Source organism: Lupinus angustifolius, chromosome LG04, assembly GCF_001865875.1.
Source record: "Lupinus angustifolius cultivar Tanjil chromosome LG04, LupAngTanjil_v1.0, whole genome shotgun sequence".
NCBI lineage: Eukaryota > Viridiplantae > Streptophyta > Magnoliopsida > Fabales > Fabaceae > Lupinus > Lupinus angustifolius.
Window position 1 is genome coordinate 18,766,119 of NC_032012.1, and position 20,281 is coordinate 18,786,399.

Genomic DNA, 20,281 nt, shown 5'->3' on the forward strand with positions numbered 1-20,281 from the left:
GAACATTTTAAAAAATAGTATACCACTATAAATTTATTTTCATTTAATATTGTCCATTAATTGATGATTTTAGTAACAATAACAAAAAAGTAAATGGGCAAAGTTTTTAAAATTGACAAATAAAGAGAATAATAATAATAATAAAAATTCATAAAAGAATATAGAGGAAAGCCTTTTAAAAACAATTCTTTAGTATTACTTATTAGTTAATGACGTAACGTTCATTCTGTTGTGTGTGTCGGAAAAGGAACAACCAACGCATTCGCACACAAACACTCCACAAGACGACGTTCGCCATCGAGATCGCCACGGTGGCTCTCCGCCCTTCGCCGGAATTGAGTATCCGCCACCTTCCCGTCGAAGTCCCTCCAATATAAACGACGACGTTTCCGGATCTGACATTTCTCTCTATTCTAATAACAGGTTAGTTTCTAATCTTCTCTCTCATTCTAATGCCACTGAAACAATTTTTGAATATTAAATAGTGATGCAATGTAATTTGTCATTTGAAATTTGTTTTGATTGTTTATTACAATTAAGGTTTTGTAACCTGAAAAAATGGTAAACAGAGAATTAAGGTGATTTGAATCGAAATAGTTGTTGTTTTCGCAGGCTAAAGTGAAACATAGAGAAATGTATGATACTATGAGCAATTGGTGGTATAATAATGAGCTCAGATATGATGAATGGGTACCAATCCCTGTGTCTGGTCATCGTCCACTTCCTCGCTACAAGGTATAACTCTCTCTCACTTGTTAGTGTAAAAAATTAGAATAAAATGTCTAAATGTTCCTCCAAATATGATGCAATGGCTACCAAATTAGTCCTTTTTCGGCCGCTTGAGTATTTTAGGACTTAATGCACTACATTTGCTCATTTTAAAACTTTTCAAGGACTTATTTGGTGGTTGTTTCATTTAAAGGACAAACTTGATGACATTGCAACTTGAGCAATATGATGTTTTACTCTAAAAGTTATACTGTCATTCTATTGAGAATCAAGAGGGAAAATAGGATATGAAATTTATTCATTGAATGAATATTGAGTTGAATGAATGAATTGAATGTTGAATTGATGAAATACAAAATTACATTGAATGGAAAAACTAATTACCCTAACAAAAACTAACTAACTCCAACTAACCCTTTTGTTCCTAATCACTAGAGTTAGAACTAACCCAACTATACAATCTCACATATTCACATACGCTATTATTTACATGATACAATATTATTTCAACACATTCATTTATGTATTGCCACATTTAATGCATATGACATCTATTATATAAGTCTAGTATCATTTGGTAGAGGTGTCAGAACATGACATAAGAGAGCCTGATTCTAATTTTGGAATATTTTATTAATAGATCAGGACATGAGATAAAAATGAAACATCTTGTTTCCACTAACAGTGATGAAACCGCAATGAATGACAGCACACCAATTGCTTTTGAAGTCCTTACGATCGTAAAATCCATTAAATGATTGGCAACATATCATTGGACGATAGTATATATATAGGTCAAAATCTAAAATGAACTCATTATTGGGTCTAGTTATGATTTATTTTGCCTTTCAATTCTAATAGTCCTCAGTCTCAATTTTGCCTTCTTACCTTAAGTCTTCACTTAGCCTTAGGCTGGATACTTACTACATGTTTTGTTTGCCGTTCTTTTATTGTAGCATGCTGCAGCAGTAGTTGATGAAAAAATGTACATTGCTGGTGGGAGCCGTAATGGTCGGCAGTTATCTGATGTTCAGGTAAGGGTCATGCACTTATGCTCAAATGCTTATGAATCTTGGATTCTTTGTAGTCGGTCATGTGATTTAGGCGTTTACAGGTATTTGACCTTGGAAGTTTGACCTGGTCTTCTCTTAAACTAAAAGCAAATGGTGGAGAAGATGGTGACAGTAGCTCACAACAGATTCTTCCTGCCACATCCGGTCATAGTATGGTAAGAATTTATATGCACAATTCTCTTTCTCTGCACACACACACACACAGATATATATTAGTATCCTATCATAATTTCTTCTGTTTGGCAATTAATGAACCATGGGTTTCAGTAACCATCAGGATGCTTGATGATAAAGATTTGAAATTTCTGCAGATTAGGTGGGGGGAGAAAATACTTCTTCTTGGTGGCAGCTCAAAGGATTCTTCTGATGAACTAATGGGTTAGTCTCTGACCAGTGGTTCTTATAATGTGGATAAAAACAAAAGTTCCTGATGTATTTCGTATTTGTGGATAGCATAACTATAAAATGCTGTGTTACTTAGGAAACTCATTATGTTTATTGGACTTCTTGCAGTTCGATACATTGACATAGAAACATGCCAGGTTGGAGTTATTAAGACTTCTGGAAGTGTTCCAGTAAGTGTGACTATTGATGTAAAAGTTTGAAGTTCTGTCCTTGGATGTAGATCTTTTTGGCTAAAATCTTCTGTATCCTGTTCTAAATGGTTTTACTAAAAAATGATTCTTGATAGAACCTGATGGTGTTGATTGATACATGTAGCCAATCCTACTTATGGAATAGTGCTTGGTTTTTGTTATTGTATCTTCCTTATCTGCTTATTACCCTTTGAATCCTGTATGTAGTGTTATATTTAATATGCATAAAATTTCTTCCTGATGTTTGCAATCTGGGAGTCACTTTGACTGTGCTCAGATAGATATTTGAATGTTTTAAATTCTTTTCTAGGTAGCTCGTACGGGACAGTCTGCGACACTGGTTGGTTCAAGAGTGATATTGTTTGGAGGAGAAGACATGAGCAGGAAACTGTTGAATGATGTACATGCTCTTGATCTGGAAAGTATGACTTGGGATTTGATAGAGACTACGTAAGTAGAATTTTTTTATAGAAGTAAATGGAATTTATTTTACTTCCAGAAAACGTGCTTTCATGCTTTTGCAGGAGTTTCTTACGACCATATCACTTTCTTGCATTTTGATAGGCAGACACCTCCAACTCCTAGATATGATCATGCAGCTGCTATACAAGGAGAACGGTACCTTCTGATTTTTGGCGGTTGCTCTCATTCTATCTTCTTCAATGACCTTCACTTATTAGACCTGCAAACAGTAAGTGAATATCTTATTTTTGAACTTTCTTTTTCCATGCGTTGAATTAAACCAAATTATTAAGAAGCTTGTTCTTCCATTCTTGTGTGACCAGTTATCCAGTATATTACATATACACAAAATTCAATCTTGATATGAATGATATGCTACATATTCCTTCTCCTTCTAATTATGCAATTCTGGGACAAAGGTTTTTATGTGGATTCGTTGTGGATTACTACCAATGGATGGACATTTGTTTTTCAGAATAGAGGAATGTAAGAATGATATTTAGAGATTCAGGAGCTCATTTTTGCCATTTCTTTTTAAAAAGGAAAAATCTGATTGTTTTGCAAGGAATGACATTTTGTTTTCTACTAACTTGTCTTGCACCGGAATGTCTTGTTGTGACATTCTTTTTTCAGTAATAGAATTTATTCTTTTTATCTATATTGTATACTTATTCTAGGTTATTATTTTGATGAACCCTTATCGGAACACTTTTAACTGTTCATATAAACCTGTGCCAGCAGCTACTGGTGACAAGTGGTATTTGAATCATGGTTTGGTTTTTATTATAGTGCATAGATAAGAACAAAGGCAGCTGATTTTGATACAGTTATTTCTTAGATCCAGGAGCCGTCCCTGTAATTCTAACATTCAGTGACATAAAATTATTTGTTAGACAAGTTAGCTTTGCTCAAAGCTGTTGCCTAATAATTAGGTTAATTTTACTTTAAAGTTCATTGTAGGTGACTAGGTAAAATGCATTTTGTATTATTGACAGAATGTCGTGTAAAGTGTTTGAAAATAGTGTATTCAAGTATTTGCTTTAAGGGATAATTATTCCCTTTCTGAGAATGTGAAGCTAATATAGTTCTGAATTGGAAAATGTTTGAGTGGAAACATAAGTTCACCTAGACCCTGTAACCCATAGAAAAAGAAGGTCAAGCACCGTTTCAATATTCTTCTAAGTTCACACTAATTTTCAGTTTATGTTTCCCTTTTCTGGAAATTACTTTAGTTTTGTCCATTGTTCTTCCTAGTTGCTTTTGTTTCATTCTTTCAAGTTTACTAAGTTAGCATTAATGATCTAATGATCTTATTCGGTTCAGATGGAGTGGTCCCAACCACAAATTCAAGGAGATTTAGTATCTCCCAGGGCTGGACATGCTGGTATCAATGTTGATGGAAGCTGGTTCATTGTTGGTGGTGGAGATAACAAAAGTGGTGTGTAATTAATTTCTTAATTGAAAAGATTAACAGAGAAAGAGTGAAAATACAACTGGTGAGCAGTAGACAAGATATTCTTTAAAATAGAAAACTAAGAAATAAAGAAAGTGACAAAAAGAAAGAATCGAGATGCATGGAAGTTCACTTCTTGTGCATGTTAGAAATAATAACCCCCTTTGGATAGCATTGAGTGTAGCACTAGCATTAAATCATAAACTCCATTTCCAAACAAATCTAGGGAGGGGCTCTCTCTTAATATTGTGGAAATTCTGCTTAAACCAAATACACCAACGAACTTCATAAGCTGCTGACTGCCACAAACATTTGCCCTCCTTGGTTCTATTATAACTGTAACATTAACCATAAATTGTTTAAAAGTGAAGGGGGTTGGTAAATATATAATTTAAGTAATTTCAAGAATGCATATAATATATTATGAAAACACTGTGGATGTCTGATAATATAATATTTAAAACAGGTTGCCCCGAAACCCTGGTATGGAACATGTCTAAGCTTGTTTGGTCAGTGTTAACTGTTGTGAAGCAAAAAGATCCGCTTTCCAGTGAGGTATTTACTTTGTGGAATCTATCTTTTTTATATTTTAAAATTTTCAGGAACTTGTTATGTTTGATTGCATTTCTTTCTTTTCAAGATCTATACTTTGAAGCCTGCCATATATCATCTGTATATATATACAAACTTCCACTGGTGTAAGACTTAACACTCTAACACCGCCCAAAATGGGTGGGATTCTCTATGTGTAATTAAATATGATAACAATTCTTGACATGTTATGTTAATGCGTGATCTATTGCTTGTCAGGGTCTTAGTGTTTGCTCAGCATTGATTGGTGGAGAGAATCATTTATTAGCTTTTGGTGGCTATAATGGGAGGTATAGCAATGAGGTATGTGATGTAACCTTTATTTATAAATTTTCTATTGTCTTTGGAAGATATGCTTTCTTAATTTATTTTTGTCAACTTAAGGTTTTTAAACTCTCATCGTACTTTAATTGAAGATTTTTTCTTTTCTCCTTGGTTATGATTCATATATATACCTCTCACCCTTATAATCGTTTGAGAGGTCAATTTTCATCTATTCTAGCCATATAAGAGATTTTATTCTTGGATTGGTCTTGTTTGCAATGTGCCAACAGTGTTTTGCTTAGCCGCTTGAGTGCTGGCTTGTTTGCTTCAGTTTCAGCAACTGGTTCCAGACTGCCCGCATGTCTGGACATGCATGTTTGTTCATTTGGATATACACGCCTTACATGTTAGCCTCTATTGTAGACTTCAAAAAATATTTTTAAGTGTTCCAGACTGCCTGTTTGTTTGGATGCATGCTTATTCTTTTGAGCTTATGATTTTATTATCATCCCCTTTAGTTATGCCTTCATAAAATACTTAAAGAACAAATATAAACTCTACTTTATGAACAACATAATAAAAGCTCATAACTTTCTATGAAGTATGAGAAGAAGATGAAGAAGAAACATAAAAGACTACCTTAGTCTGTATAGGAAATTTTGTGTAAAAATGAGAGAATGGGGTGAGGTATTTATAGGAGAGCCTCACCCTCATCAAATCATAAAATTTAATGCAAGGTAAGTAGATTTAGACTAGCATAGGTGATGTGTCTAATGATGGTGGAGTGAGAGGATTTGTTGAGTGATTTAGGGGATTTTGGGTAGTAAATCAAGGCATTAATGAGTGAAAGCTATAAGATTTAATAGGTAGATTTTGTGAAGTGACTCATGCGACGCGACGACTTCGGCAAAACGCGCCCGATTAAACCATGCTCGAGTATTGTCGGCCAATATTCGAGTAGCCAAAAATGATCGCCCGATTTTACTTTACGGTTGGAACTTTGAATTTCGGCATTCCGAGTGAAAATATTTTAGAAAATAGTTATGGACCAAATCAGAGTCTATCTTGACTCGAAATGTGATTACGAAGCCAACGACACGATCGTAATTCGATTCCGAGTTACGAAACTCAAAAAATCACTTTTTGAGCCGTACCGAGTGAGATTCGGCCCCGACAGCGGTCCGAAACCGACTGTCTCCGAAAATCATGAAAATTTACTACCAAATTGGAAATATAATTACAAGACTAAAACTCAACAAGAGTTTCGTCTAATTCTTTACCGAAAATTCCTAGAAATTCATTTTCGAAAATATAATTAATAAAACTATTAATAAAAACATATATTTTCAAGTTAGTAAAATTCGCGGTGTTATAATGTTATTATAAAGGGCAAAGCTACTAGTATGCATCTTTAACATTAGAGTATAATGTGTATAAATCTAGATCAAATTCTGACATTAATTTATAATGATCTCAATCATTTTCATATTCAATGATCTCAGTTGTTGCACAGTAAAAAATATAGATTAGAGGAGATCAACCTGATTGTAAAAGGCGGTATGTTACCAATAAGTTTGGGCTAGTCATATTTTTGTATAAATCATCCCACATTCTAATAAGACAAGTGTACCAACTAATCCCAATTCAAGTCACTAAGGGCTCTATTCGAAAAAACTAGCTTGTAGTTGTGAAGAGTAGCAAACCCTGACATAAAGTTCACGAGGATAACAATATTTAATTACAATTTATAGTTAAGAAGATTAATAAAGTAACAAAAAATATAAAATATATATATGATTGTTTTAAAGTTTTAAAATTGCATATTATTTCTATATAACAATAATTAACAATTAAAAACAAATAAAAATGTAAATTCATTTAAAGTCTCGTTCTTCGTTCTTTTAAAGACTCAAACTCATCGATAATTGAATTGTAGGTAAAATTTCAACTATTTTCTTTGTCTATAAGAAAATCATCTTCCATCTTACTACATGATTTTGTTTGGTTGTTTTTATTGTTAAAAATGATATTTCTATAGTTAAACCATAATAGTTCATAATAACTCAATCAAACAAATAATATGCATTCATTTCCCCATATTGTTAAAGTTGAACTTAATTCAAAGATGAATAACTAATGGCGTCAAAAATAAAATATTAGAATTGACATCTAAAGTTAATTTTCTCTTCTCATTGAAATCTATAGTATAGTTTTTTTGCACAAAAATACATATTATCAATATTAAGTGATTTATAAAAATTAACATAATCTTAAGACTATTGCAACAATGTTTGACAAAGATAATTTGTGATCATATATTCTATTTCATGTGTAAAATTATTATAAAATAATAGTTTTATAAGCAATATCAATATCTACATTTATAAGACAACTTGATCTATTATTTATAACTTTTAGAAGTACCATACAAATTACATAAAGTAAAAAAAAAATTATTTGTAAAAAATTATAATAAATTAAAAAAGTATCAAGGGGAGGGGGCACTTGCCCCCACCTGCCTCACTAAGTTCCACCATTAGTTATGAAAATAGTTGGAAGCTTGTAGATGTGTAGGTAACTTAATAAACTAGAGTTGTTCAATAAAACTAGTTTTGTAACTAGTTAAAACTTGAAAAAATAACTAAAAATACAAAAAAATATTTATTTATTATTTATTAATTAATTGGAGTAATTAAATACATAAATAATTTAAAATAATAATTTGTTTTTATATTTTACTTATTTATTTTTTATTTTAGTATATCTTTTTTGTTTTCAAAATATTTTCACAAAAATTCAATTAAGTTACATATATTTATAATATTCTTCTACTACTCAGACTATATATCATTAAAATATATGATATGAAAATATTTGATACATTCATTTTGCAATCAAATGCAATAAAAAGAGAAAATATACAAATAGATGATGGATATAGAAAGAGAGAAATAAAATAATAACACAAAGAATCAAGATGACAAAGGCTTTGAAATATCTATGAATAACGATAATGACAACTCTTCAAAATAGATAAGAGTACAAATAAAATAAAAGCCGATATAACAATCCAATTTATACATAAAACTATATCATATCTCTCACTCTATGTAAACAAACAATACAAGAGACTCTAACTTGTATAAAATCTTGTAAGTTGTCTACAATACTTGAAGTGATAATCAGTGAGAAATCACACAAATAAAGGGGTTGTCAATTTTTCTCAGTGAATGGAACATAAACGGAGGAAAGATAGGAGTGACAAAAATGTTTTAATTAAGGATATATAATGTAATTATTTAAATATTGAAGGGCAAAATTGGTATGCGAATTATTGAAAGTTACCTTTACATTCTAAACGCTACTTGAAGTAACTTTTTGAAAAGTATATTTCAAACGCTACAAACTCCTTTTTTTTAAACTAGAAGCTAACTTCAATTTTTGTTTATCGAACGGATCTAGTAGTTTTTTGATCAATAAAAAAGCTACAAATTACCTAAAAAAAACTACAAGCTTATTCTATTGAACAATACCTAACAAATAAGGAGTGATCAATTTCCAAATTCATCATAGTATAAATTATTTTTTTAGCTTGAATTTCACACTCTATTCAAAGTTAACAAACTACTCGGTTAAGTTTCAACTCATTTATTTAATAAATTTAATTTTAATTCATTTGATCTATGAACCAAGTACATAAAACTAATTAACAAGTCCAATATGAAACTTTTTTGTATTAGCAAGGATATTTGCTCACTTTTTGGGTAAGGAACTAATCTATTTTAGGGTATGTGATTGTTCTTCGCACAAATTGTCGCTCATAAGAATCGAATTCTTGATTTTTTTATCATTCTACAAATCTAGTGATATCTTAAATTACTAAACCAACACCTTGTTGGTATATGAAACTATTTTTGAGTCACTCTGTTAGTAGCTAATTCTATCTCGAGCTTTAATTAAACTCATTTTTTTTCATTTTAATATTTATTATTCTTAATTTACCATAATAATTAGAGTTACAAGAAACTCTCACTTATCCTTTATTATGAACATTTTAAAAAATAGTATACCACTATAAATTTATTTTCATTTAATATTGTCCATTAATTGATGATTTTAGTAACAATAACAAAAAAGTAAATGGGCAAAGTTTTTAAAATTGACAAATAAAGAGAATAATAATAATAATAAAAATTCATAAAAGAATATAGAGGAAAGCCTTTTAAAAACAATTCTTTAGTATTACTTATTAGTTAATGACGTAACGTTCATTCTGTTGTGTGTGTCGGAAAAGGAACAACCAACGCATTCGCACACAAACACTCCACAAGACGACGTTCGCCATCGAGATCGCCACGGTGGCTCTCCGCCCTTCGCCGGAATTGAGTATCCGCCACCTTCCCGTCGAAGTCCCTCCAATATAAACGACGACGTTTCCGGATCTGACATTTCTCTCTATTCTAATAACAGGTTAGTTTCTAATCTTCTCTCTCATTCTAATGCCACTGAAACAATTTTTGAATATTAAATAGTGATGCAATGTAATTTGTCATTTGAAATTTGTTTTGATTGTTTATTACAATTAAGGTTTTGTAACCTGAAAAAATGGTAAACAGAGAATTAAGGTGATTTGAATCGAAATAGTTGTTGTTTTCGCAGGCTAAAGTGAAACATAGAGAAATGTATGATACTATGAGCAATTGGTGGTATAATAATGAGCTCAGATATGATGAATGGGTACCAATCCCTGTGTCTGGTCATCGTCCACTTCCTCGCTACAAGGTATAACTCTCTCTCACTTGTTAGTGTAAAAAATTAGAATAAAATGTCTAAATGTTCCTCCAAATATGATGCAATGGCTACCAAATTAGTCCTTTTTCGGCCGCTTGAGTATTTTAGGACTTAATGCACTACATTTGCTCATTTTAAAACTTTTCAAGGACTTATTTGGTGGTTGTTTCATTTAAAGGACAAACTTGATGACATTGCAACTTGAGCAATATGATGTTTTACTCTAAAAGTTATACTGTCATTCTATTGAGAATCAAGAGGGAAAATAGGATATGAAATTTATTCATTGAATGAATATTGAGTTGAATGAATGAATTGAATGTTGAATTGATGAAATACAAAATTACATTGAATGGAAAAACTAATTACCCTAACAAAAACTAACTAACTCCAACTAACCCTTTTGTTCCTAATCACTAGAGTTAGAACTAACCCAACTATACAATCTCACATATTCACATACGCTATTATTTACATGATACAATATTATTTCAACACATTCATTTATGTATTGCCACATTTAATGCATATGACATCTATTATATAAGTCTAGTATCATTTGGTAGAGGTGTCAGAACATGACATAAGAGAGCCTGATTCTAATTTTGGAATATTTTATTAATAGATCAGGACATGAGATAAAAATGAAACATCTTGTTTCCACTAACAGTGATGAAACCGCAATGAATGACAGCACACCAATTGCTTTTGAAGTCCTTACGATCGTAAAATCCATTAAATGATTGGCAACATATCATTGGACGATAGTATATATATAGGTCAAAATCTAAAATGAACTCATTATTGGGTCTAGTTATGATTTATTTTGCCTTTCAATTCTAATAGTCCTCAGTCTCAATTTTGCCTTCTTACCTTAAGTCTTCACTTAGCCTTAGGCTGGATACTTACTACATGTTTTGTTTGCCGTTCTTTTATTGTAGCATGCTGCAGCAGTAGTTGATGAAAAAATGTACATTGCTGGTGGGAGCCGTAATGGTCGGCAGTTATCTGATGTTCAGGTAAGGGTCATGCACTTATGCTCAAATGCTTATGAATCTTGGATTCTTTGTAGTCGGTCATGTGATTTAGGCGTTTACAGGTATTTGACCTTGGAAGTTTGACCTGGTCTTCTCTTAAACTAAAAGCAAATGGTGGAGAAGATGGTGACAGTAGCTCACAACAGATTCTTCCTGCCACATCCGGTCATAGTATGGTAAGAATTTATATGCACAATTCTCTTTCTCTGCACACACACACACACAGATATATATTAGTATCCTATCATAATTTCTTCTGTTTGGCAATTAATGAACCATGGGTTTCAGTAACCATCAGGATGCTTGATGATAAAGATTTGAAATTTCTGCAGATTAGGTGGGGGGAGAAAATACTTCTTCTTGGTGGCAGCTCAAAGGATTCTTCTGATGAACTAATGGGTTAGTCTCTGACCAGTGGTTCTTATAATGTGGATAAAAACAAAAGTTCCTGATGTATTTCGTATTTGTGGATAGCATAACTATAAAATGCTGTGTTACTTAGGAAACTCATTATGTTTATTGGACTTCTTGCAGTTCGATACATTGACATAGAAACATGCCAGGTTGGAGTTATTAAGACTTCTGGAAGTGTTCCAGTAAGTGTGACTATTGATGTAAAAGTTTGAAGTTCTGTCCTTGGATGTAGATCTTTTTGGCTAAAATCTTCTGTATCCTGTTCTAAATGGTTTTACTAAAAAATGATTCTTGATAGAACCTGATGGTGTTGATTGATACATGTAGCCAATCCTACTTATGGAATAGTGCTTGGTTTTTGTTATTGTATCTTCCTTATCTGCTTATTACCCTTTGAATCCTGTATGTAGTGTTATATTTAATATGCATAAAATTTCTTCCTGATGTTTGCAATCTGGGAGTCACTTTGACTGTGCTCAGATAGATATTTGAATGTTTTAAATTCTTTTCTAGGTAGCTCGTACGGGACAGTCTGCGACACTGGTTGGTTCAAGAGTGATATTGTTTGGAGGAGAAGACATGAGCAGGAAACTGTTGAATGATGTACATGCTCTTGATCTGGAAAGTATGACTTGGGATTTGATAGAGACTACGTAAGTAGAATTTTTTTATAGAAGTAAATGGAATTTATTTTACTTCCAGAAAACGTGCTTTCATGCTTTTGCAGGAGTTTCTTACGACCATATCACTTTCTTGCATTTTGATAGGCAGACACCTCCAACTCCTAGATATGATCATGCAGCTGCTATACAAGGAGAACGGTACCTTCTGATTTTTGGCGGTTGCTCTCATTCTATCTTCTTCAATGACCTTCACTTATTAGACCTGCAAACAGTAAGTGAATATCTTATTTTTGAACTTTCTTTTTCCATGCGTTGAATTAAACCAAATTATTAAGAAGCTTGTTCTTCCATTCTTGTGTGACCAGTTATCCAGTATATTACATATACACAAAATTCAATCTTGATATGAATGATATGCTACATATTCCTTCTCCTTCTAATTATGCAATTCTGGGACAAAGGTTTTTATGTGGATTCGTTGTGGATTACTACCAATGGATGGACATTTGTTTTTCAGAATAGAGGAATGTAAGAATGATATTTAGAGATTCAGGAGCTCATTTTTGCCATTTCTTTTTAAAAAGGAAAAATCTGATTGTTTTGCAAGGAATGACATTTTGTTTTCTACTAACTTGTCTTGCACCGGAATGTCTTGTTGTGACATTCTTTTTTCAGTAATAGAATTTATTCTTTTTATCTATATTGTATACTTATTCTAGGTTATTATTTTGATGAACCCTTATCGGAACACTTTTAACTGTTCATATAAACCTGTGCCAGCAGCTACTGGTGACAAGTGGTATTTGAATCATGGTTTGGTTTTTATTATAGTGCATAGATAAGAACAAAGGCAGCTGATTTTGATACAGTTATTTCTTAGATCCAGGAGCCGTCCCTGTAATTCTAACATTCAGTGACATAAAATTATTTGTTAGACAAGTTAGCTTTGCTCAAAGCTGTTGCCTAATAATTAGGTTAATTTTACTTTAAAGTTCATTGTAGGTGACTAGGTAAAATGCATTTTGTATTATTGACAGAATGTCGTGTAAAGTGTTTGAAAATAGTGTATTCAAGTATTTGCTTTAAGGGATAATTATTCCCTTTCTGAGAATGTGAAGCTAATATAGTTCTGAATTGGAAAATGTTTGAGTGGAAACATAAGTTCACCTAGACCCTGTAACCCATAGAAAAAGAAGGTCAAGCACCGTTTCAATATTCTTCTAAGTTCACACTAATTTTCAGTTTATGTTTCCCTTTTCTGGAAATTACTTTAGTTTTGTCCATTGTTCTTCCTAGTTGCTTTTGTTTCATTCTTTCAAGTTTACTAAGTTAGCATTAATGATCTAATGATCTTATTCGGTTCAGATGGAGTGGTCCCAACCACAAATTCAAGGAGATTTAGTATCTCCCAGGGCTGGACATGCTGGTATCAATGTTGATGGAAGCTGGTTCATTGTTGGTGGTGGAGATAACAAAAGTGGTGTGTAATTAATTTCTTAATTGAAAAGATTAACAGAGAAAGAGTGAAAATACAACTGGTGAGCAGTAGACAAGATATTCTTTAAAATAGAAAACTAAGAAATAAAGAAAGTGACAAAAAGAAAGAATCGAGATGCATGGAAGTTCACTTCTTGTGCATGTTAGAAATAATAACCCCCTTTGGATAGCATTGAGTGTAGCACTAGCATTAAATCATAAACTCCATTTCCAAACAAATCTAGGGAGGGGCTCTCTCTTAATATTGTGGAAATTCTGCTTAAACCAAATACACCAACGAACTTCATAAGCTGCTGACTGCCACAAACATTTGCCCTCCTTGGTTCTATTATAACTGTAACATTAACCATAAATTGTTTAAAAGTGAAGGGGGTTGGTAAATATATAATTTAAGTAATTTCAAGAATGCATATAATATATTATGAAAACACTGTGGATGTCTGATAATATAATATTTAAAACAGGTTGCCCCGAAACCCTGGTATGGAACATGTCTAAGCTTGTTTGGTCAGTGTTAACTGTTGTGAAGCAAAAAGATCCGCTTTCCAGTGAGGTATTTACTTTGTGGAATCTATCTTTTTTATATTTTAAAATTTTCAGGAACTTGTTATGTTTGATTGCATTTCTTTCTTTTCAAGATCTATACTTTGAAGCCTGCCATATATCATCTGTATATATATACAAACTTCCACTGGTGTAAGACTTAACACTCTAACACCGCCCAAAATGGGTGGGATTCTCTATGTGTAATTAAATATGATAACAATTCTTGACATGTTATGTTAATGCGTGATCTATTGCTTGTCAGGGTCTTAGTGTTTGCTCAGCATTGATTGGTGGAGAGAATCATTTATTAGCTTTTGGTGGCTATAATGGGAGGTATAGCAATGAGGTATGTGATGTAACCTTTATTTATAAATTTTCTATTGTCTTTGGAAGATATGCTTTCTTAATTTATTTTTGTCAACTTAAGGTTTTTAAACTCTCATCGTACTTTAATTGAAGATTTTTTCTTTTCTCCTTGGTTATGATTCATATATATACCTCTCACCCTTATAATCGTTTGAGAGGTCAATTTTCATCTATTCTAGCCATATAAGAGATTTTATTCTTGGATTGGTCTTGTTTGCAATGTGCCAACAGTGTTTTGCTTAGCCGCTTGAGTGCTGGCTTGTTTGCTTCAGTTTCAGCAACTGGTTCCAGACTGCCCGCATGTCTGGACATGCATGTTTGTTCATTTGGATATACACGCCTTACATGTTAGCCTCTATTGTAGACTTCAAAAAATATTTTTAAGTGTTCCAGACTGCCTGTTTGTTTGGATGCATGCTTATTCTTTTGAGCTTAACCGGCAAACTGAGTTTTTGGACTTGCAGCTTTTATCCCATGTGAATACTTTGCAGTGAATTAGCCAATTAGGTCCTTAAGAATAAAGGGGCTAGATAATTGTGAAGAAATTGGGGAGCATCGGAAAGGAATGACTTGAAAATGACCTCGTGTGGTTCACATGAGACTGGTCAATTAGCAAATGGATGGAATAGAAAATCACAGGAGGGGAGGAGGTGTATTGTGTGATAACAGAGCAAACCACAGGATGTGCCAATTTTGTACTACATGGACGAAGTGATTTTGAGTTAAATTAAATGGGGTTGAACCATGAGATTCAGAGTTTCAGACTAAGTTTCGCATTTTGTAATGTGATATTAGGTTGTATTTTTAATTGATTGCATTAAATTTCCCTAGAAATAGTAAGGAAAAATTTAGATCATTAAGAAAAAATAATCAAATGAGAGATAATCCAATTGAAAGGGGTAGAGGAAGGCCTAAGAAATTTTTAGCAGAAACCATACAGAAAGACTTTTCAGTGAAAAAATTATTGAAAATATTTGGTATTTAATATTTATTGAGCCCAATGGTATCGATTATCCATGTAGCATCTAATGGGATAAGGCTTGACTATTGTATTTTAAAGATTGATTGAATTGGATACTCTAAATGACTTTTTTTATGGCATATTATGCCATAAATTCTAAATATGCTAGCTTTACATGTTTTGAATACACTTTTTCAATTAAAACTTTCGAGTGCTATTCGATGGTTGATGCCTTCCTTTCAAATTTAGATTTTTGTTTTGAGGCCCAAGGCAAGGGACTCCTTGCGTCCCAAGATTTTCCAATCACCAGCCGCTGCCGCTGCAGCAGCTTCTGTGAGTTCCGCTTATGCATTATCAAAATCTGAGAAGTTGGATTTCATGCAACTAGATGATATAAACTCCAAGCCATCTGTAAATGGCCATCGTCTAGATGATGTCACAGTTAAAAGTGAGGCCATCAAAGAAGAAAAACGGTTATTGGAATTGTCAATTGTAGAAGTCAAGGCTGAAAATTCAAGGCTCAGAGGCGAAATAAATGAAGTAAATAGTACTCATGCTGAGTTGACCAAGGTAACATTATAATTTTCACGTGGACGTGCGCTGTAATTTAATACGCAACTATAGTTGTCATCATTGAATATGCATTTTCAGGAACTCCAATCAGTCCAGGGACAACTGTTGGGTGAAAGATCAAGATGCTCTAACCTGGAGGTACAATTTCACTTTACTTTTTTTAGGTATATTTGGTTTTGTAGTTGTGAAGGATTTGGGTATATTAGTAGTGTTTGCTTGCAGGCTAAGATTGCAGAACTCCAAAAGATGCTGGAATCAATGCAGTCTGTGGAAGATCAGGCACGTGCTCTTCGTAATCAAAAGTTTGCTCGGGACCAGGAAACGGAGCATGCTGCAACTGTTCAGCGGCAGAGTTCAGGTGGTGTTTGGCGATGGCTTGGTGGGAGTGGTGAGAGCGATGCCAACTAAAATTGATTTCGGAGTTGAGTCCTAGGACTTCAACTTTCTTACAAGCAACAGATTATATTGATTTATTTTGGTTCAATTGATTGTATTATCTTCTGCGTTGAAATTGAAATGCATGACCAATAAGATGTTAAACTCCAATTTTGAAGGGTTGATCTGAAACATTAGAAGATGGGTATGGTATATAAGCTTTATATATTTAGTACTTGAACAAGTTTATATTTCTTAAATTGTAGGAGACATACATATTTATGGATGTCGAATCTATGCAATGAGAGTGTACAAATTTATTTATATACACTCAATATATCACCCATTATTTATTTGTATTACTTTTATTTGAGAGTCAATAAAGATTGAAAATAAATGGTGAATGGTGTAATAATAGTATAAACAACTTTTATATTGTTTGTGCATACATGTTTTTCTCCACTTTTATCCCATTTATCTAAGTATATATCTAGTATAAATTTTTATCCCATTCATTTGAATATGAAGAAGGATTAATGCACGAAAAGGATAGTCTGCACAGTTTAGGTTTGACTTTCCCTTTTAATGCCACGAGGTGAACTAGTATTATAAAGATGTCTCCTGATTTAATTTTTTTAATGGAAGACCCAAATAAACTAACTATAATGCCACTTTGGGAACTTATTTTGAACTCAGACTCTTCTTCATTATTAGAGAGGACTAATTAGATTTTTTAATATATTTTTAAAGTTAAAAATATAATGTCAGTATAAATTTAAAGGATAAAAGTATTATTATTTTTTGGTTTTTTTATGTATTTCTATCTAACTGTTCTCTTACCTTATTTTATTTTGGGCTTCTCCACAATTCCACCAAAACTAAACAAGGACATAACAAAATGAAGAGTATTGAATGGGTGATGTGTCCTACGGAATTTTTCATGGTCCAGATCTTAAATTAGTTTTAAATAAAATAATTTTAGAAAAATAATCAAACTTACTTTTCCTTAGTATTGGAGAATATCAACCCTTCAACTATCTAAGTTCGGAGAGTGTAGGCTCATAGCTGTTAAGGATACATCCTCGTGGTTCTACCGGTTCTGAAACATCACTTGAGGCAATTGATAGGGCCAAAGACAAATCAAGGCCCATTCGTGTTAAGTAGAGGCCCAACTGGTTATCTGATTATGTTGTGGAAATTTAATTAATGCAATTTTGTTTTAATTTGTCATTATGGGCCGTATATGTTAGCCCAATTTTAGTAGTTGTAACTCTAAAATTATCTAGCTCTTGTATTTAACTTGGTTCCAGCTGATACAGGAGGCTATGAATGACTAAGAATTATCTTTTTTTGCACTTACTCTTCCTTACTCCTTAATTTCCTTACTGTTTCCTTCATCTTAGAAATTAAAATCCTATCATTTGGTGCTTTCATTCATGTACCATGCCTCCTAAACCTTCAACCAAGGACATTGATGAATCCTTATTACAAATCTTTGCTGATAAACTTAAAGAGCAACAAGAACAATAAGATTCCAGACATGAGGCTATTGTAGAAGCTCTAAATGATATTAGGTTGTATTTTTAATTGATTGCATTAAATTTCCCTAGAAATAGTAAGGAAAAATTTAGATCATTAAGAAAAAATAATCAAATGAGAGATAATCCAATTGAAAGGGGTAGAGGAAGGCCTAAGAAATTTTTAGCAGAAACCATACAGAAAGACTTTTCAGTGAAAAAATTATTGAAAATATTTGGTATTTAATATTTATTGAGCCCAATGGTATCGATTATCCATGTAGCATCTAATGGGATAAGGCTTGACTATTGTATTTTAAAGATTGATTGAATTGGATACTCTAAATGACTTTTTTTATGGCATATTATGCCATAAATTCTAAATATGCTAGCTTTACATGTTTTGAATACACTTTTTCAATTAAAACTTTCGAGTGCTATTCGATGGTTGATGCCTTCCTTTCAAATTTAGATTTTTGTTTTGAGGCCCAAGGCAAGGGACTCCTTGCGTCCCAAGATTTTCCAATCACCAGCCGCTGCCGCTGCAGCAGCTTCTGTGAGTTCCGCTTATGCATTATCAAAATCTGAGAAGTTGGATTTCATGCAACTAGATGATATAAACTCCAAGCCATCTGTAAATGGCCATCGTCTAGATGATGTCACAGTTAAAAGTGAGGCCATCAAAGAAGAAAAACGGTTATTGGAATTGTCAATTGTAGAAGTCAAGGCTGAAAATTCAAGGCTCAGAGGCGAAATAAATGAAGTAAATAGTACTCATGCTGAGTTGACCAAGGTAACATTATAATTTTCACGTGGACGTGCGCTGTAATTTAATACGCAACTATAGTTGTCATCATTGAATATGCATTTTCAGGAACTCCAATCAGTCCAGGGACAACTGTTGGGTGAAAGATCAAGATGCTCTAACCTGGAGGTACAATTTCACTTTACTTTTTTTAGGTATATTTGGTTTTGTAGTTGTGAAGGATTTGGGTATATTAGTAGTGTTTGCTTGCAGGCTAAGATTGCAGAACTCCAAAAGATGCTGGAATCAATGCAGTCTGTGGAAGATCAGGCACGTGCTCTTCGTAATCAAAAGTTTGCTCGGGACCAGGAAACGGAGCATGCTGCAACTGTTCAGCGGCAGAGTTCAGGTGGTGTTTGGCGATGGCTTGGTGGGAGTGGTGAGAGCGATGCCAACTAAAATTGATTTCGGAGTTGAGTCCTAGGACTTCAACTTTCTTACAAGCAACAGATTATATTGATTTATTTTGGTTCAATTGATTGTATTATCTTCTGCGTTGAAATTGAAATGCATGACCAATAAGATGTTAAACTCCAATTTTGAAGGGTTGATCTGAAACATTAGAAGATGGGTATGGTATATAAGCTTTATATATTTAGTACTTGAACAAGTTTATATTTCTTAAATTGTAGGAGACATACATATTTATGGATGTCGAATCTATGCAATGAGAGTGTACAAATTTATTTATATACACTCAATATATCACCCATTATTTATTTGTATTACTTTTATTTGAGAGTCAATAAAGATTGAAAATAAATGGTGAATGGTGTAATAATAGTATAAACAACTTTTATATTGTTTGTGCATACATGTTTTTCTCCACTTTTATCCCATTTATCTAAGTATATATCTAGTATAAATTTTTATCCCATTCATTTGAATATGAAGAAGGATTAATGCACGAAAAGGATAGTCTGCACAGTTTAGGTTTGACTTTCCCTTTTAATGCCACGAGGTGAACTAGTATTATAAAGATGTCTCCTGATTTAATTTTTTTAATGGAAGACCCAAATAAACTAACTATAATGCCACTTTGGGAACTTATTTTGAACTCAGACTCTTCTTCATTATTAGAGAGGACTAATTAGATTTTTTAATATATTTTTAAAGTTAAAAATATAATGTCAGTATAAATTTAAAGGATAAAAGTATTATTATTTTTTGGTTTTTTTATGTATTTCTATCTAACTGTTCTCTTACCTTATTTTATTTTGGGCTTCTCCACAATTCCACCAAAACTAAACAAGGACATAACAAAATGAAGAGTATTGAATGGGTGATGTGTCCTACGGAATTTTTCATGGTCCAGATCTTAAATTAGTTTTAAATAAAATAATTTTAGAAAAATAATCAAACTTACTTTTCCTTAGTATTGGAGAATATCAACCCTTCAACTATCTAAGTTCGGAGAGTGTAGGCTCATAGCTGTTAAGGATACATCCTCGTGGTTCTACCGGTTCTGAAACATCACTTGAGGCAATTGATAGGGCCAAAGACAAATCAAGGCCCATTCGTGTTAAGTAGAGGCCCAACTGGTTATCTGATTATGTTGTGGAAATTTAATTAATGCAATTTTGTTTTAATTTGTCATTATGGGCCGTA

At 32.7% G+C, this 20,281-nt stretch overlaps 3 protein-coding genes across 7 annotated transcripts; all 3 read left to right on the forward strand.

Annotated features, from left to right (window-relative positions):
* LOC109346090 (acyl-CoA-binding domain-containing protein 4-like) lies at positions 211–5,641 on the forward strand. Of its 3 annotated transcripts, none has more exons than XM_019585463.1 (11): positions 211–423; positions 570–735; positions 1,686–1,763; positions 1,844–1,957; positions 2,080–2,180; positions 2,316–2,377; positions 2,709–2,848; positions 2,963–3,089; positions 4,184–4,298; positions 4,780–4,868; positions 5,124–5,641. In XM_019585463.1, the coding sequence occupies exons 4-11, from the start codon at positions 1,893–1,895 to the stop codon at positions 5,316–5,318; spliced, it is 894 nt and encodes a 297-aa protein (XP_019441008.1). In that variant the 5' UTR covers positions 211–423; positions 570–735; positions 1,686–1,763; positions 1,844–1,892; the 3' UTR covers positions 5,319–5,641. The 3 variants fall into 3 exon arrangements, with proteins under 3 accessions (XP_019441008.1, XP_019441007.1, XP_019441006.1); XM_019585462.1 differs by having other exon boundaries at positions 613–735; positions 2,114–2,180; positions 5,124–5,639; XM_019585461.1 differs by having other exon boundaries at positions 2,114–2,180; positions 5,124–5,638.
* LOC109346091 (acyl-CoA-binding domain-containing protein 4-like) lies at positions 9,426–16,583 on the forward strand. Of its 3 annotated transcripts, none has more exons than XM_019585467.1 (14): positions 9,426–9,638; positions 9,785–9,950; positions 10,901–10,978; positions 11,059–11,172; positions 11,295–11,395; positions 11,531–11,592; positions 11,924–12,063; positions 12,178–12,304; positions 13,399–13,513; positions 13,995–14,083; positions 14,339–14,422; positions 15,653–15,973; positions 16,055–16,114; positions 16,199–16,583. In XM_019585467.1, the coding sequence occupies exons 4-14, from the start codon at positions 11,108–11,110 to the stop codon at positions 16,382–16,384; spliced, it is 1,350 nt and encodes a 449-aa protein (XP_019441012.1). In that variant the 5' UTR covers positions 9,426–9,638; positions 9,785–9,950; positions 10,901–10,978; positions 11,059–11,107; the 3' UTR covers positions 16,385–16,583. The 3 variants fall into 3 exon arrangements, with proteins under 3 accessions (XP_019441012.1, XP_019441010.1, XP_019441011.1); XM_019585465.1 differs by having other exon boundaries at positions 11,329–11,395; XM_019585466.1 differs by having other exon boundaries at positions 9,828–9,950; positions 11,329–11,395.
* LOC109346092 (acyl-CoA-binding domain-containing protein 4-like) lies at positions 17,930–19,271 on the forward strand. Its single transcript, XM_019585468.1, has 3 exons — positions 17,930–18,661; positions 18,743–18,802; positions 18,887–19,271. The coding sequence occupies exons 1-3, from the start codon at positions 18,470–18,472 to the stop codon at positions 19,070–19,072; spliced, it is 438 nt and encodes a 145-aa protein (XP_019441013.1). The 5' UTR covers positions 17,930–18,469; the 3' UTR covers positions 19,073–19,271.

Excerpts from the sequence above, each read along its gene's own strand:
- LOC109346090 (XM_019585462.1), top strand. The coding sequence starts at position 634 with ATGTATGATACTATGAGCAATTGGTGGTATAATAATGAGCTCAGATAT. Across the intron at positions 1,958-2,113 it reads CCACATCCGGTCATAGTATG|ATTAGGTGGGGGGAGAAAAT; the intron begins GTAAGAATTTAT and ends AAATTTCTGCAG. Across the intron at positions 3,090-4,183 it reads ACTTATTAGACCTGCAAACA|ATGGAGTGGTCCCAACCACA; the intron begins GTAAGTGAATAT and ends TATTCGGTTCAG.
- LOC109346091 (XM_019585465.1), top strand. The coding sequence starts at position 9,849 with ATGTATGATACTATGAGCAATTGGTGGTATAATAATGAGCTCAGATAT. Across the intron at positions 11,593-11,923 it reads AGACTTCTGGAAGTGTTCCA|GTAGCTCGTACGGGACAGTC; the intron begins GTAAGTGTGACT and ends ATTCTTTTCTAG. Across the intron at positions 12,305-13,398 it reads ACTTATTAGACCTGCAAACA|ATGGAGTGGTCCCAACCACA; the intron begins GTAAGTGAATAT and ends TATTCGGTTCAG.
- LOC109346092 (XM_019585468.1), top strand. The coding sequence starts at position 18,470 with ATGCAACTAGATGATATAAACTCCAAGCCATCTGTAAATGGCCATCGT. Across the intron at positions 18,662-18,742 it reads CTCATGCTGAGTTGACCAAG|GAACTCCAATCAGTCCAGGG; the intron begins GTAACATTATAA and ends ATGCATTTTCAG. Across the intron at positions 18,803-18,886 it reads CAAGATGCTCTAACCTGGAG|GCTAAGATTGCAGAACTCCA; the intron begins GTACAATTTCAC and ends GTTTGCTTGCAG.